Source organism: Panonychus citri, unplaced genomic scaffold (assembly GCF_014898815.1).
Source record: "Panonychus citri isolate SS breed McGregor unplaced genomic scaffold, ASM1489881v1 Contig00006, whole genome shotgun sequence".
Lineage (NCBI taxonomy): Eukaryota > Metazoa > Arthropoda > Arachnida > Trombidiformes > Tetranychidae > Panonychus > Panonychus citri.
In genome coordinates, this window is record NW_026515411.1 from 1 (window position 1) to 14,591 (window position 14,591).

The 14,591-nt window shown below is 32.8% G+C and overlaps 1 protein-coding gene, 1 long non-coding RNA gene and 1 pseudogene across 2 annotated transcripts; 1 reads left to right on the forward strand and 2 right to left on the reverse strand.

Moving 5' to 3' along the window:
• Positions 1-1,119: 1,119 nt before the first annotated feature.
• LOC128388866 (uncharacterized) lies at positions 1,120-1,624 on the reverse strand. The gene is made up of 3 exons (XR_008325362.1): positions 1,524-1,624; positions 1,320-1,431; positions 1,120-1,203 (listed from the first exon to the last, which is right to left on the reverse strand). It is a non-coding gene; the product is annotated as an uncharacterized LOC128388866 (long non-coding RNA).
• A 5,038-nt stretch (positions 1,625-6,662) lies between these two features.
• On the forward strand, positions 6,663-7,914 carry LOC128388871 (deoxycytidylate deaminase-like; annotated as a pseudogene).
• Positions 7,799-13,973, reverse strand: LOC128388827 (uncharacterized). The gene is made up of 4 exons (XM_053348288.1): positions 13,644-13,973; positions 10,292-13,557; positions 10,115-10,226; positions 7,799-10,053 (listed from the first exon to the last, which is right to left on the reverse strand). Exons 1-4 carry the CDS (start codon positions 13,650-13,652, stop codon positions 8,716-8,718), a joined length of 4,725 nt encoding a protein of 1,574 aa, XP_053204263.1. The 5' UTR covers positions 13,653-13,973; the 3' UTR covers positions 7,799-8,715.
• Positions 13,974-14,591: the final 618 nt, after the last annotated feature.

Sequence of the window (14,591 nt, forward strand, 5' to 3'; positions counted from 1 at the left end):
TATGAAATCGATTTTAAATTATTATGGTTGTCTTTTGCTTTTACAATTCGACTATCGTAAATACTAAGACAATGTTCCAATGCTTTTTTCCCAAGATTTTCCCGATCGATATCACGAAAATATCCTTCGCAACTCAATTCTGAGCTCAAAAGTATTGCGATTCGCAATAATTGTTCAGCATCACCCAAATTCTTATAGATATTAATCAATAACTGAGTTGATCGAAGCATGTGAGTAAAGAAACTTCCTGACCTCTCAATAATATTGTTTGATATCTTCACGATTCCATGGAATGTAGAATAATATTCATTAAAGGGGAAAAGTCCTGAAATTGTAAAAAAATTTACTGTATCAGTTGAACTTTCTTCATCTAGTATGGAGCTTGGGGAACGAGCTGGCAGTTCAAATGACTCGGTGAGTATCTTGCGAGCGAATCGAGGATCGTTAGATAGAAAATGATGATAAGCCATTCGATAGAGTGACTTGTAATGACTGCAACTTTGAGTACATTGTAAGTTTCTATGCATCGCCTCCAGACACATTTGTACAATTTCCATAAATAATTGTCTACTTTTAATTTCCATCGAAACCAAATCGGGTTTAACCTCTTCGGCGCCTTCAATGACCTCATTTTCGATCTCTAGTTCGTCGCTGGGCACAAACCCACCAAAGATTTTGCCCTTTTTCGCACGAGATAAAAACACCAGCATTTGTGATAATACTCTTGCTGGCAGAGTTTTATGTCTATAAATATACTTGAGGACACAAGCGTGAATCCGATAGTGAATTTCAATTCCAAAACGACTGCGAGAATGTTCAATTGAGGTCATATGAAACTTAAATAATTCATAATATCGAAGTGCTTGTAAGATGTTACTTCTTTCAGCGATTTTTCCTAAGAAATAATAATTCATCCAAATTGTATCACAATCGCCAGAATTAATGGCCGATTCAAAGCAATCTCGAGCTCGATCCAAGAATCGCTTTCGTTGTTTTTTCATTTCTTCTTTTTGTGAATTCTCCAAAGCAGGTCCAAATTTCATGACTCGAGAAATATAACTCGAAATATAATAAGCGAACTTTCCATATTCGAACCATACCTTGATTCGCTCTTTTCAGCCGAACCGCTTCATTGAAACATCGTAACACTTTTTCTCCCAAGAGCAAAACTTCATCAGTAGATGAGTAGAAAACTCGACCATTCTGTTTGAAAGAAATTCGAGATTGATTATAATGAATAGAAAATCGGACATTTTTAATGGATGAAAAATTTGACATGTAAAATATTTACGAAACTAAACTTTAATTTGATTACTTACAGAGCAAAAATATTCATCACTGAACTTTATTAGTACGAGAGCACAGCCAACCCATGAATTAAATCGATCGCGATTTAAGGTTAAATCACGAATGTAAAATTCTATGGCTTTACTATTGATTAGATAGATAACATTAGAGATCATATTAAACTTGCAAATGGTTAATTGATTTACAGATAAATAAATTTAAATGAATTTACTTACTTGAGATCATTGTTTTTGAAGTAATAATCAGCTAAGTAATAGTAAATATCTTGAGTAATATGATGTTTGGGAATATTTGTTGAAGGCTCAATTTGTTTTCCATGATCAATGAATTCATTCAACAAATGAACATAATTTTCGGGGTTCAAATTATCGGAATCATTGTTAGAACAGATCGAAAAACTTCTCAGTATTTGAATCGATCGAATCACCTCTTTCACTGTCAAAATTGGGTATTTTTCTTGGAGTATAATGACTGTAAATCAGGCCAATGTTTTCCCAACGTAGACTAACCCCCGCTCCTTGATGAGCTGACAGGAAGCTACATTCTAATTGTTTGTAAAAACAACCAAGACAGTTTTGGATTAATTTCTCTCTCTTGTAATTTGATTGATGGATCAAGTAGTCGAGTGATAGAGATAAAAACTCTCCATTGGAATCACAACAAGCTTCTTTATTCCCAAGATATTCATGGACCGAGTTGATCAAATCAACAACTTTTTCTTCACCCGTATTACCAAGTCGCATCTCGTTTATGAATGTTTGTAGAATACAAGTCCAGGCCATTGCATTGTAATCTTCGGTCCCTAATTTTAGCAATTTGATTGCTAATTCTCGATCAATAGATGATCCATCACCATTCTTTAGATAATATAGTAATCGGTTTAGCAATCGATCAGTTAATTGTTTACTTTTAGCAATAATTTCGATCCCTCGTTTCCATTGTTGTGATGATTGGATGGCTTGATAGAGATACTCTTCTTCTTGTTCAGAGAGTTCAGATTTAGATGCCAATAGTTCAACAATTTCCTCGTGTCGATGTTGATCTAATAATGTGTCCAAATTATTTTCGTTCATCTTGTTTATCATTGATCTAACAGAAAATGAGGTGTAAACAGTTTGATTTGCTGCTTGAACTGATTTCAGTTTAGATTTGTAAACATTTCATTTGCCATTAGAAGATAATCAACTTTGGATTCTTTGATTCCTCGTAGAGTCAAAAGACGAATGAAAAATTTATCATAATCGTTGGTATCGAATAAATCTCGGAAATATGGAATCGATTCAGTTAGAAATATTGCTTCGGATTTATCGAACTGAACTTCATTAGCAATCAAGATCAATTCAACATCAATATCTTCAACAGAGCACGTTAAAGGTGTCGGTAACGGATACCATGTTCGATAAATTCTGTAAAGCTCCATGAAATTAGAAGGTAATTTGATTGCAGTAGAGCCGTTTGCTATTTCACAGAAAAGATCAGTGATGAGATGATAGATTTTGTTCCTTCTGACACTTCTGGTATTTGTTTCGAGGAAACGGGTTAAAATTAAATGTTCCACTTGAGCTTCGTTTTGTGTTTGTACCTGTAACTCGTTTTCTTGAACTTCTCTAGGAGTTAAAATACTTTCAGGGAACATTGAGAATATCTTTTCGTACAGATTGTCTATTGTTGCGTCTGTTGGCGGTGCATTTCGTGTCGACCTTCTTTTTGTTTGATTAGGACTCAATCCTTGGCTCTTTCGTTTATTGTTATGCTTTTCTTTAGAAGAGAATGGCAAGTTACTCATAGGCGCATTGGAACGAGGATTGCCAGTGATTTTCAACGTTATTAACGAATTTAAATTGAGTGTTTGTTTCACCATTTCACTATGGACGTTCATTAAAGCTGAAATAAGGGATTTTAACGACGAAAGTGTTTCTGAATTGAGGTTTAACTCCAAAGATTTTGAAACATTTGCTTGTTTTTCGTCACTTTCCTTTCTTCGTCCAGAGAGTTGTTTTAAACTCTCGAGTTTGTCCAAAATTTTCCTCTTTCTTTCCAAATCTTTCTCAGGAGTCCAACTCTCTAGATATTTCAGATTGGCAGGTAATTCGGATTCTATAGATGGTGAACGATCTAAGATCTCTGATATTAAAACACGAGCTTTAAAGTAATCGGAGTCTTTGTTGCCTTTTATTGCGAGCTTGAGGCAATTACTATAATCATCTAGCACGAAATAAATGCCCATTAAGGTGTCCAGAACAATCCAATTGGTTGGACTAATTCTATGAGCTTCTTCAAAACATGTTCGGGCAATTGATAAAGAAGAAAACTGATCAAGAGCTCGTTTACCAGTTTCAAGCCATAAAGTAACATCACTACCAAGGGAAGAGGCGTCGAGAAAATAATTCAGATATTTTTTGGAAAGTTTTTGCTCGTTTTGAAGATTGACCAATTTCTTTTTAATATTGTTGATGAGACTGTGCGCTTTACAGTAACAAGACTCAAGTTTACAGATATTTCTATGCAAAAGCTGTTCTTTGATTAAGCCGTAGGTTAATTCAATTAAATTATCAGGAAAGAATGGACCATGATTAAGCTCCCAGTTCCTTGGACCAGATACCAATTCACGAAAAGCCTCTTCAGATTCTTTAGCCCAATTTACACCCGATTTGGTTAATTCAGGAATAACATACGATTGAACGATTTCCTTAACCCACAACTTCAATTTCGAGTCCGCGAGTTTATAGTTGAGCTTATCCGACTTGATGAGATTCATTATTCCAAATTTATCACTGCGACTCAATAAATTAAAAAATTGTTTAACTTTGTCCACTTCCGCTCGTAAAGAATCAATTTTGACAGTGTTAGCACTTAAGTAACTTTCTAATTTACTTCTCATGTGACCGAGCCCTTTATTAAATTCGGCCTTTTCGTTTTCTATCTCGATCGTATACTCTTTTAGTTTTCTGTTCAATAGATCCAATCGCTTTTGTACATCAGCACAATAAATTTGAAGATTGTGAGCAATATTTCTGTTGGCATTGGGATCGTCGTTGTTGTTTTTATCAATTGGCACGATATTTTTGGATTTTTTGTTCTTTTTGCACGCACCACAGAATAACTCATTAGTTGTCTTGTCTACAAATCGAGCGATACATTTCCTACATTTGGAACATGGTTGTTCATCAGTGTCCGAATTGAGAATCACAGCACAACATCTTTTTGATGGTAAAATTGTTCGATGAAAACTAAGTAAATGAATTTCACAAAATCATTATCTCCGCACGAACAACGGTAAATGGCTTGACGGTTGCAAACGGATCATCACATCTCTTCCTGTCAACGGCTTTGAGATAATCAGTTTCGACGAGTTCAGATTTACACAAGACACACGAGCGATTTTCTTGTTTACAATGATGGCAAAATGTCTTTAAACATTTGTGAACATAAAAAACGTCACTTTGATCGTGACCACAGTCCAACTTTGCGATTGATTGATTACTTGTAACCTGGTGTGGATAAAGATTATAATAAATTGATAAGTAAATAAAATATCTTCCGGTCAATCGTTTAATCACGACAACAGTTGACAAAGTTGAATTTTGAACATTAATTGAGTTAAGAATTCATCAATTGACCAAAGGATACTAAAAATGGCAACAAATGAAGAGTCAATACTTACGTCAGGCATAATTTAAGGTAAAGATGATCCAAGAAGTAGAATGGAAAACACTGAATAGATTGAAGAACAATTATCAGAGGCGATTTCTTTAACTCCCATTAGCTAAAGGGATTAGCTCACTTTTTATAAGAGATTATCCCTTTTTAGTTATGTATAAAATGCTTTAAATCACTGAAGATTAATTACCAAAATTGTAACCCCAAAAATCACTTCGAAACTTTAGCAATAATTGGACAACACTAAAACTGAATTAACTTGTAATTGCTGAGGCATTAATTGTTTATACACTTGTTAAAGTTGTAGAATTAAAAATTAAACATGCAATTGATACTCTAATTTATCCATATCCATAGATCTTGCTAATTAATCACATCCCTTTGAAATAAGTAAACAATGGGTGGAAACAATTAACTTGTTAAACACTTTGACCAATTTTAAGAATCCAAAAGGAAAATAATGGAAACACTTTGAGAATCTTTCGAATTGAAAGTCGATCCTTTACTTTTTCTTTGTTGACTTAATCTTTAAGAACAAAAATATTCCAGTTCGCAGACAAAATCAACAAGTATATCAAAATTGTTAGAGAATTTGTTACGAGATATTCTCACCATGAAATCAAATTTTGCTCCGACAATTAAACTCGTAAATTCTAAAAATGTTCCAATGCTTTTTGCCCGATGTATCCCAATGATTATCCTTTCTACTTAATTTGATCAACTCAAAAGTAATGCAATTTGTGAACAATTATTCAGTTCAAAATTCTTGTTAATGTTAATTAAATTCATGTGATGATTCATTTCTCTAATTGTTTCGGTTAAAATTAAAATCGACTGTACAAAAAAATTAAGTTTAATTGTGACTTCAGTTCAAATTCAGATATCGATATAGAATCTTATTCGATACCAAGTTCGATAGTATTGGACAAGTTTTTTTCGAAAGAAATTCAATCAAAATTTGATTATCAAATCGTTCTTGTAGACAACAGTTAATTGTTTAAATAATCAATTGAAAAAAAAGAAATTTAGTTAATTAGGTTGATTAAGAAAGACATTGTTAAATCTAATGAAAGATTCAATTTCCATGTTAATTTGTTAATTGTTTCTCTTTGAGTTTCAAATTGAAACCAAAGAAAAACCTGATATATTTATAATTGGCATTAGATCACAATTAACTTTCACTAAATACATTTATTATTAATTAGTTTAAATAATTAATTAACTTCGTTCTCCCGATCATTTTTAATTCATTTGTCTTTTTTTTCAATAGTTTTCTAGCCTCACAACTGACGATTAACTAAATTGTTTAATTTAACTTTTCTTTTTGATTTTCTCTTGGTGATTCTCAAGGAGTAGAATTAATTTTCTGATTAATTGCTTGGGATGGAATCAATGAGAAAATTAAAAGCGACAAGGATTAAACATATGATTAATTAACAAGAAGAAAAAAAAACAAATCAAAATCCATAACAATCTTTGTTGATTAGTAAAATTTACTCAAAATCGTTTATAATTAAAGTTCAATCAAGATTAATTATGAAATTCCATCATTTACTCCAAATAATTGGGGGTATTTTAATTAACCAATATCTCGAAATGATCTTTAATTGTTTCGATTAAAATTGCAATGGAATAGAATTTAATTCAGATTGTTTATATCGAATCTTATTCGATACCAAGTTCGATAGTATCGAAGAATTTTTTTAAAAAGAAATTTAATCAAATCGTTCTTGTTGTTGTTCAGTTTACTTTCTTTCAGCGCTTTGATTGTGACAGTTAATTAATTCTTTTAATTGATGAAATTAATTAATTGTAATTTTTATCGATTATTAGGTAAGTAAAGAGTAGATTGTCTATTTGTTTGTTTTTTATTCCAAATGTTTAATATGTTTTCTCCTTTCTTTTTGAATTGTTGTTACTCTTTTTGTTTTTTCCTGTTAACCAAATGGTGGTGATGATGACACATGAAAGGCTTAATTGTGAACTAATTGACCAATTAAAATGAATGACGAAAGTTCAACCAAACGAGCTGATTATCTAGACTGGGATGAGTATTTTATGGCCACCGCTCATTTGGCCTCATTGAGGAGTAAAGATCCCGTCACTCAGGTTGGAACTTGTATTGTGAACACAGAAAAGAAAATAGTTGGAATCGGTTACAATGGAATGCCGACCGGATGTAATGACGATCTCATGCCTTGGACCAAAAATGGAGACACACCTTTAGACAATAAGCATCTTTACGTTTGTCACGCTGAGATGAATGCGATCGCCAATCGTAATTCAGCCGATGTCAAGAACTGTAGTCTCTACACTACTCTTTTCCATGCAACGAATGTGCCAAATTAATTATCCAATCAGGAATTCGTGAAGTGATTTATTGCAATATTAAAAGCCCTGAAAAACTCAAAACAAAGCATCGAAAAGGATGTTAGATATGGTTAATATAATTCAACGTAAATTTAATCCAAAACGAAATGAAATCATCATCGATTTTACTGGAAAAAGTGATCCTTTCTTTTCTGTGATAACCATTAATCAAATCAAATCGCCACAATCAATTATCAGAGCGTTTTCCATTTGAATTAATCCAAAAATTAAAAAAGAACCAGTAATCATTTTCATCGGAACAAATTCTTAATAAAATATCAGTCTACTTGAAGTTCAGACTAAATTCAATTTATAATTAACCTGCTAACGAATTGGGATACATGAATTAGAATTGTATATTCTTATTGCTTTTGCTCTAAATTGTACTTCAAGTGTAACAGTTAATTCCAATCATGGCGATATCAGATGAACGTCAACATCAAATAATCTTTAATTGTGAGGTTGATCGATCATTTTAGAGACAAACTTTATGATCAATTAAAATTTAAATTCTAATTTTTTTACTTCTTTTACGTTTAATGTTTGTTAATACTTGAAGAACATGTAATTGATTAAACAAGAATATTAAAATTTTTAGCAAACGAAAAACAAATTGATTCAAATTATTTCTTTCAGTTACTTCCAATTCCGTGGCCCCGAAATCAACTCACGAAAAGCTCTTTCAGATTCGTTAATCCAATTTATACCCGATTTGGTCGATTCAGGAATAACGAACGATTCAATGATTTCCTTAACCCACAACTTCAATTTCGAGCCCGCAAGTTTATTGTTCGTATTGTTGTTGTTGTTGTTAATTAATAATTAAAATGTGCCAAAAAATAATGAAAGGGCCAAAGATCAATTATTATTATTAATACCAACATTGAAATGCAAAACAAACTTTTTTACACACGAGTGATTTTCTTGTTTACACTTTTCACAAAGTCCTCAAAAATTTACGACCATTAAATACGTTACGTTGATTGTGACCAAAGTCCAGCTTGTTGGTTGATTGATTACTTATTCCTCGTAAATAAAGAGGCTCAAATGCTTGAATTGAGTGTCAAGGGATAACAATAGTAAGATCAAAAAAGTAAAGTTTCCATGAAGATACAAGGAATCAACTGTATTTAGAGAAAGTGTCACAATAAATGCCCAAAATTAACATTCAAAAGATTAATTACAATTAAAAACGAATAAACTTGAATCAGCCCTCTAATTGAAGGTTGATCTGTTCACTTAATTGTTATAAACGAGTATTAATGAAAAAAGGATTAGTAGTATCGTTTAAATTGTAACATTTTATTTTCGTTCAGAATCGGAAAAGATTTTCGTGAATTTAAGAAACTTTGTTAGGAGAGATATTCGTCATTAAAGTTAGTGATTAATAAATTGTAATACATTCAGCAAATTTCTATGTTTTTCGAGGAATTGTTTAGTAGATTGTTCATAGATAGGATATTTCATTAATTCGTTACATATTCCCCTTAATTCAGCTGCAATTCTCTCTAAATTGTTTCGATTCCCTGTCGCCTCTACAATTTTACTCTCATAAATACTAAAACAATGTTCCAATGCTTTTTTCCCAAGATTTTCCCGATCGGTTTCAGGAAGATATTCTTTGTTACTGCACACTGATGAGTCCAAAAATATTGCGATGTTCAATAATTGTTTAGTACCACCTGAAGTTATCGAATCACGTAACTTTATCACATCAATCAATAAATTTGTCAATCGACGAATGTGAGTACAGAAACTTCCTGGTCTATCGATAAAATTGTTCGATGTCTTCTGGATTCCACGGAATATAAAATAATCACATTTAGTTGGATCGAAAAAATCTCTAATCGATGAAAAATTTGCTGATGCATTTCCCTCAGTTCCAGAAGCAGTGGAACTTTCTGGACGAGTTGTCGATTGAAATGATTTGGTGAGTATCTCTAGAGCGAATAGAGGATCTTTAAGAAAATGATGCGCAATTCGATAAAGGGATTTGCAATGGTTAGGATAACGTCGTAAGATTCTAGACATTTGACCCACACACATTTTTCGAATCTTTTCATACAATAGTTGTGCTTCACTTTCCAGCACCACATTCTCGGCATCTTCAGCGGTTTCTTCACTTTCTGGTAAAGAACCAAAGAAAGTACTTTCTTCAGCACCAGTTAAAAACACCAGAATTTGTGATAATATTTGCGTTGATAGATTTTCATGTTCGAGGATATGCTTAAGGACACAAGCGTGAATCCGATAGTTAATTTCGATCCCAAAACGATGAATTAAAATGATTGAATTGACATTATCAATTCCAGCAGTCGCTTCACTTGAGAAAGGATGAGACATCGATAATTTGTAATAGCGAAGTGCCTGTAAGATGTTACTTCTTTCAGCGATTTTTCCTAGAAAATAATAAGTAAAATAGATTTCATCGGAAGCGGGTAAGTTGTTGTTAGTGCCACGTTCGAAGCAAACTTTAGCTTTCTCTAGAAATCGCTTTCGTTTTTCTTTCATTTTTTCTTTTTGCGAATTCTCCAAGACTGGTCCAAATTTTATGACTCGAGAAATATAACTCGCTATATTGTAAGCGAATTTTCCATATTCGAACGATACCTTCGATTCGCTCTCTTTCAGCCGAGTCGCTTCATTGAAACAACGAAATGCTTTTTTCCCCAGAAGTAACACTTGGTGAGTAGATGAGTAGAAAACTCGACCATTCTGTTAGTGAATTGAAATATGAGATTACAGCTTTAACAAAATGAGTGGTTTTAATACTTACAGTCGAAGAATATTGATCAATTTGACTTGTTATTGCGAGAGCACAACCAGCCCATGAATCAAATCGGTTCCGATTCAAAATTAGATCAAGAATATAAAATTGGACGGCTTTTCTATGAATTAGATGAATATTATTAGAAACGTTTAAATTTGCTAGCTATTAAATGAATTAACTTACTTAAACTCTTTGTTTTTCAAGTAATAATCAGCTAAATAATAGTAAAGATCTTGAGTAACATGATTTTTTGGAATAATTGATGGAGGCTCAATTGATTTTCCATGATCGATAAATTCTTTGAAAGAATTGGAAAATCTTTCAGGATTTAAATTTTCAGGGACCAAGGGAAGCAAATTGCGTAACAACTCCTCAACATTTGCACTAATCGATTTACTTGTTTCACTATCAAAAGTTGGTAAAGTTTTAGGAATGAAGTGATTGTAAATAGTACGAATGTCCTTCCAATGTAGACTAACCCCCGCTCCTTGATGAGCTGACAGGAAGCTACATTTTAATTGTTTGTAAAAACAACCAAGGCAGCTAAGAATTAGTTTCTCTTTGTTTCTGCTATATTGACAAATTAGATAATCAAGTGCCAGAGATAAAAACTCTCCATTGGAATCACAACAAGATTCTTTATTCCCAAGATAATCATGAACCAAGTTAATCAAATCGGCAATTTTTTTTCCGTCCGTGTTACCAAGTCGCATCTCGATTATAAATGTTTGTAGAATACAAATCCAGGCCATTACATTGTAGTTTCTTGTTCCCAACTTTAACAACTTGATCGCTAATTCACGATCAATAGATGTTCCATCACTATTCTTTAGACAGGATAGTAGTAGCTTTAGCAGTCGATCAGTTAATTGTTCAGTTCGAGCGATCATTTCGATCCCTCGTTTCCATCGTTTTGATGATTGAATAGCTTGACAAAGATACTCTTCTTCTTGTTCAGAAAATTCAGATTTAGATGCCAATAGCTCAACAGTTTCCTCGAGTTTATGTTGGTCCAATAAAGTGTCCAAATTATTCTCATTCATTTTGTTAATAATTGATCTAACGGAAAATGAGGTGTAAACGGTTTGATTTGCTGCTTGAACTGATTTGAGGTTAGACTTTTCGAAAACTTGATTAGCCTTTAGAAGATAATCAACTTTGGACTCTTTGATTCCTCGTAGAATCAGAAGACGGACGAAAAAATTATCATAATCGTTGGTATCGAATAAATCTCGTAGATATGGTATTGATTCAGTTAGAAATATTGCTTCGGATTGATTGAATTGAACTTCATTAGCTTTTAAAATCAATTTTGTTTTGTTAACACTTATATTCTCAATAGAGCATGTTAAAGGTGTCGGTAACTTATTCCATTTTCGATAAATTCTGTACAGATCCATGAAATTAGAAGGTAATTTGATCGCAGTGGTTTCGTTTGCTATTTCATAGAGAAGATCAGTGATGAGTCGATAGATTTGTTTTCCTTTTGAGTCAAATGGTATTTGCTTCGAGCGGTAACGAGTTAAAATTAAATGTTCCACTTGAGCTTCGTTCTGTGTTTGTGCCTCTAGCTCGTCTTCTTGCACTATTTCACGAGCTAAAATATTTTCGGGAAACATTGAGAATATCGTTTTGTACATATTTTCGGCTGTTAGATCTATGGACTGTGAATCTTGAACTGGTCTTCGTTTTGCTGATGGATCATGACCTTGGCTCTTTCGTTTATGATTTTGGTTTTCTTTGGAAGAAATCGATCCGTTACTCACAAGAGGATTAGAAAGAGGATTGTCGGTGATTTTCAATGTTATTACTGTTCTATAATTCAATTGCTGTTTTTCTATTTCACTACTAACCATTATTAGAGCTGAAATTAGAGATTGTAACGACGAAAGTGTTTCTGTATTGAGGTCTAATTGCAAAGATTTTCGAACATTTTCTTGCTGCGATTCAGTTTTCTTTTGTCCATCACAAAGATGTTTCGTCTTCTTGAGTTCGTACAAAATTTTTGATTTTCTTGTCATAACACTTGCGGAACTACAATCGAGTAGATAATCCAGACCAACAGGTATTTCTGGTTTTAAAGTTGGTTTTATTTTCAAAATCTCTGATATTAAAACACGAGCCTTGAAGTAATTACGGTCTGCAGTCAAACCTTCGATTGCGAGCTTAAGACAATTACGGTAATCATCGAGCACGAAATAAAGACCCATTAAGGTGTCAAGAACAATCCAATTGGTCGGACTGATTCGATGAGCTTCTTCAAAACAAACTCGTGCGATGAGAAAATCAGACTGATTAAGAACTCGTTTACCAGTTTCAGTCAATAAAGTAACATAACCACCATCAATGTACCAACAGTCGAGAAGATAATCCAGATTATTTTGCGAGAGTTTACCTTTAGTCTTGAGGCCATGAAATTTTTTCTTGAGACTGTTTTGTTCACAATAACAAGATGCATCTATACAGCTATTTCTGTGAGAATCTATATCTTTGATTAAGTCGTAGGTTAATTCAAGTAAATTATCAGGAAAAAAAGGACCATGATTAAGATTCCAGTTCCGTGGACCAGGAACCAACTCATGAAAAGCTCTTTCAGATTCTTTAGCCCAATTTACACCCGATTTGGTTAGTTCAGGAATAACATACGATTGAGCTATCTCTTCAACCCATAACTTCAATTTCGAGTCCGCAAGTTTATAGTTGAGCTTTTTCGACTTTATGAGATTGATTATTCCAAATTTATCATTTCGATTTAATAGATTCGAAAATTTTTTAACTTTGTCCACTTCCGCTCGCAAAGAATCTATTTTGACCGTGTTAGCACTCAAGTAACATTTTAATTTACTTCTCATGTGACCGATCCCTTTATTGAATTCGGCCTTTTCGTTTTCTATCTCAATCGTATATTCATTTAGTTTCTCGTTCAATAGATCCAATCGTTTTTTCACATCAACACAATAAATTTTAAGATTTTCGGTAATATCTCTGTTGTTGTCTTGTTCAATTTCCACGAAATTAGAGGAGTTATCATCATTTTTGCATGGAGCACAGAAAAACTCATTTGTTGTCTGGTTCATAAATTTAGCCTTAAAATACTCACACTTGGAACATGGTTCGGCATTTGAGTCCGAATCGAGCATTGTAGCCAAACATATTTTTTGGTGTACAACTAAATCATGATACTTGATTAAATGAATCTCACAAAAGTCTTTGTTCCCACACGAACAACGGTAAATTGCTTCTCTGTTGCAAATGGAAGTATCTTCGCATCTTTTCTTGTCAATGACTTTGAGATAATCAGTTTCGACGAGTTCAATGTTCCACAAGACACTTAAACGATTTTCTTGCATGCACTCATCACAAAAAGTCTTCGAACATTTGTGAATATAAAAAACGTCACTTTGATCGTGACCACAGTCCAACTTGGCGATTGATTGATTACTTGCTACCTAGAGGTGATAAAGAGATTCAAATTGTTGAATTGAGTGAAAGGTCGGTCAATGGATAACAATGGAATGACCAAGAAAATACTTACTTCTGCCATGAAGATTAATCTCCTAATCAATTGATCTTAAGACTAATCGATTTCAGCTTTTAATCTCGGTGGGTGAATATGAGCCAGAAAGATGATCCAAGTAATCAACTGTATTTATGGAAAACGTATCAATAAATAATAATCAACACTCACATTTAAATTCAAAGACGAGATGATCACAATTAAAACGAAAAAACTCGAAACAGCTACCAAAAGCTTTCTAATCGAAGGTCTATTTATTTATCAAGTCCACTTAATTGCTACAAACAAGTATTTCGATCCACTCGTTTAAATGGTTAAAACGATAAATTATCTTTTGCAAATGTTAGTTTGACAAAATTAAACATTTTTATCATTTGTTTTCACGATAAAAACACTCGAAAATTTTATCTTATAAACAACTTTATATAATGTTAATTTATTAACTATTGTTAACTAGTAATTAATTACAATCAACTAAACCTGTTCCTTTTCAAAAAAGCGGGAAATTCAAAAGAGTACACAACAATCTTTCAATTACAAACAAAGCATTTAAATTGAAACAATTTTAGTGTCGTTGAAAATCATGAGAACTGAAAAAGAAACTTGATTATGAGAGACTCATATCGTGAAAATAGTGATTAATTAATTGTTACACATTCGACACAATTGCCATGTTTTTCGAGAAATTGTTAAGCGTATTCTTCATAGACAGGATGTTCCATTAATTTGTTACAAATTCGTCCATTTAATTGGCTTTTACAAATTAAATTGTTACTGAAATAACTGCATTGATCAATAACTGAGTCAATCGATGCATGTAGATAATAAAACTTTCTGGTCTCTCGATAATGTTGAGCGATATCTTATACATTGGCTTGGATCTCTGACTTAAAACATGAGGAAGCCAAAGTTCACTTTAAAAGCACAAATACTCGACATTGGGCCTTTTTCGAAGAGTTTAGTTTT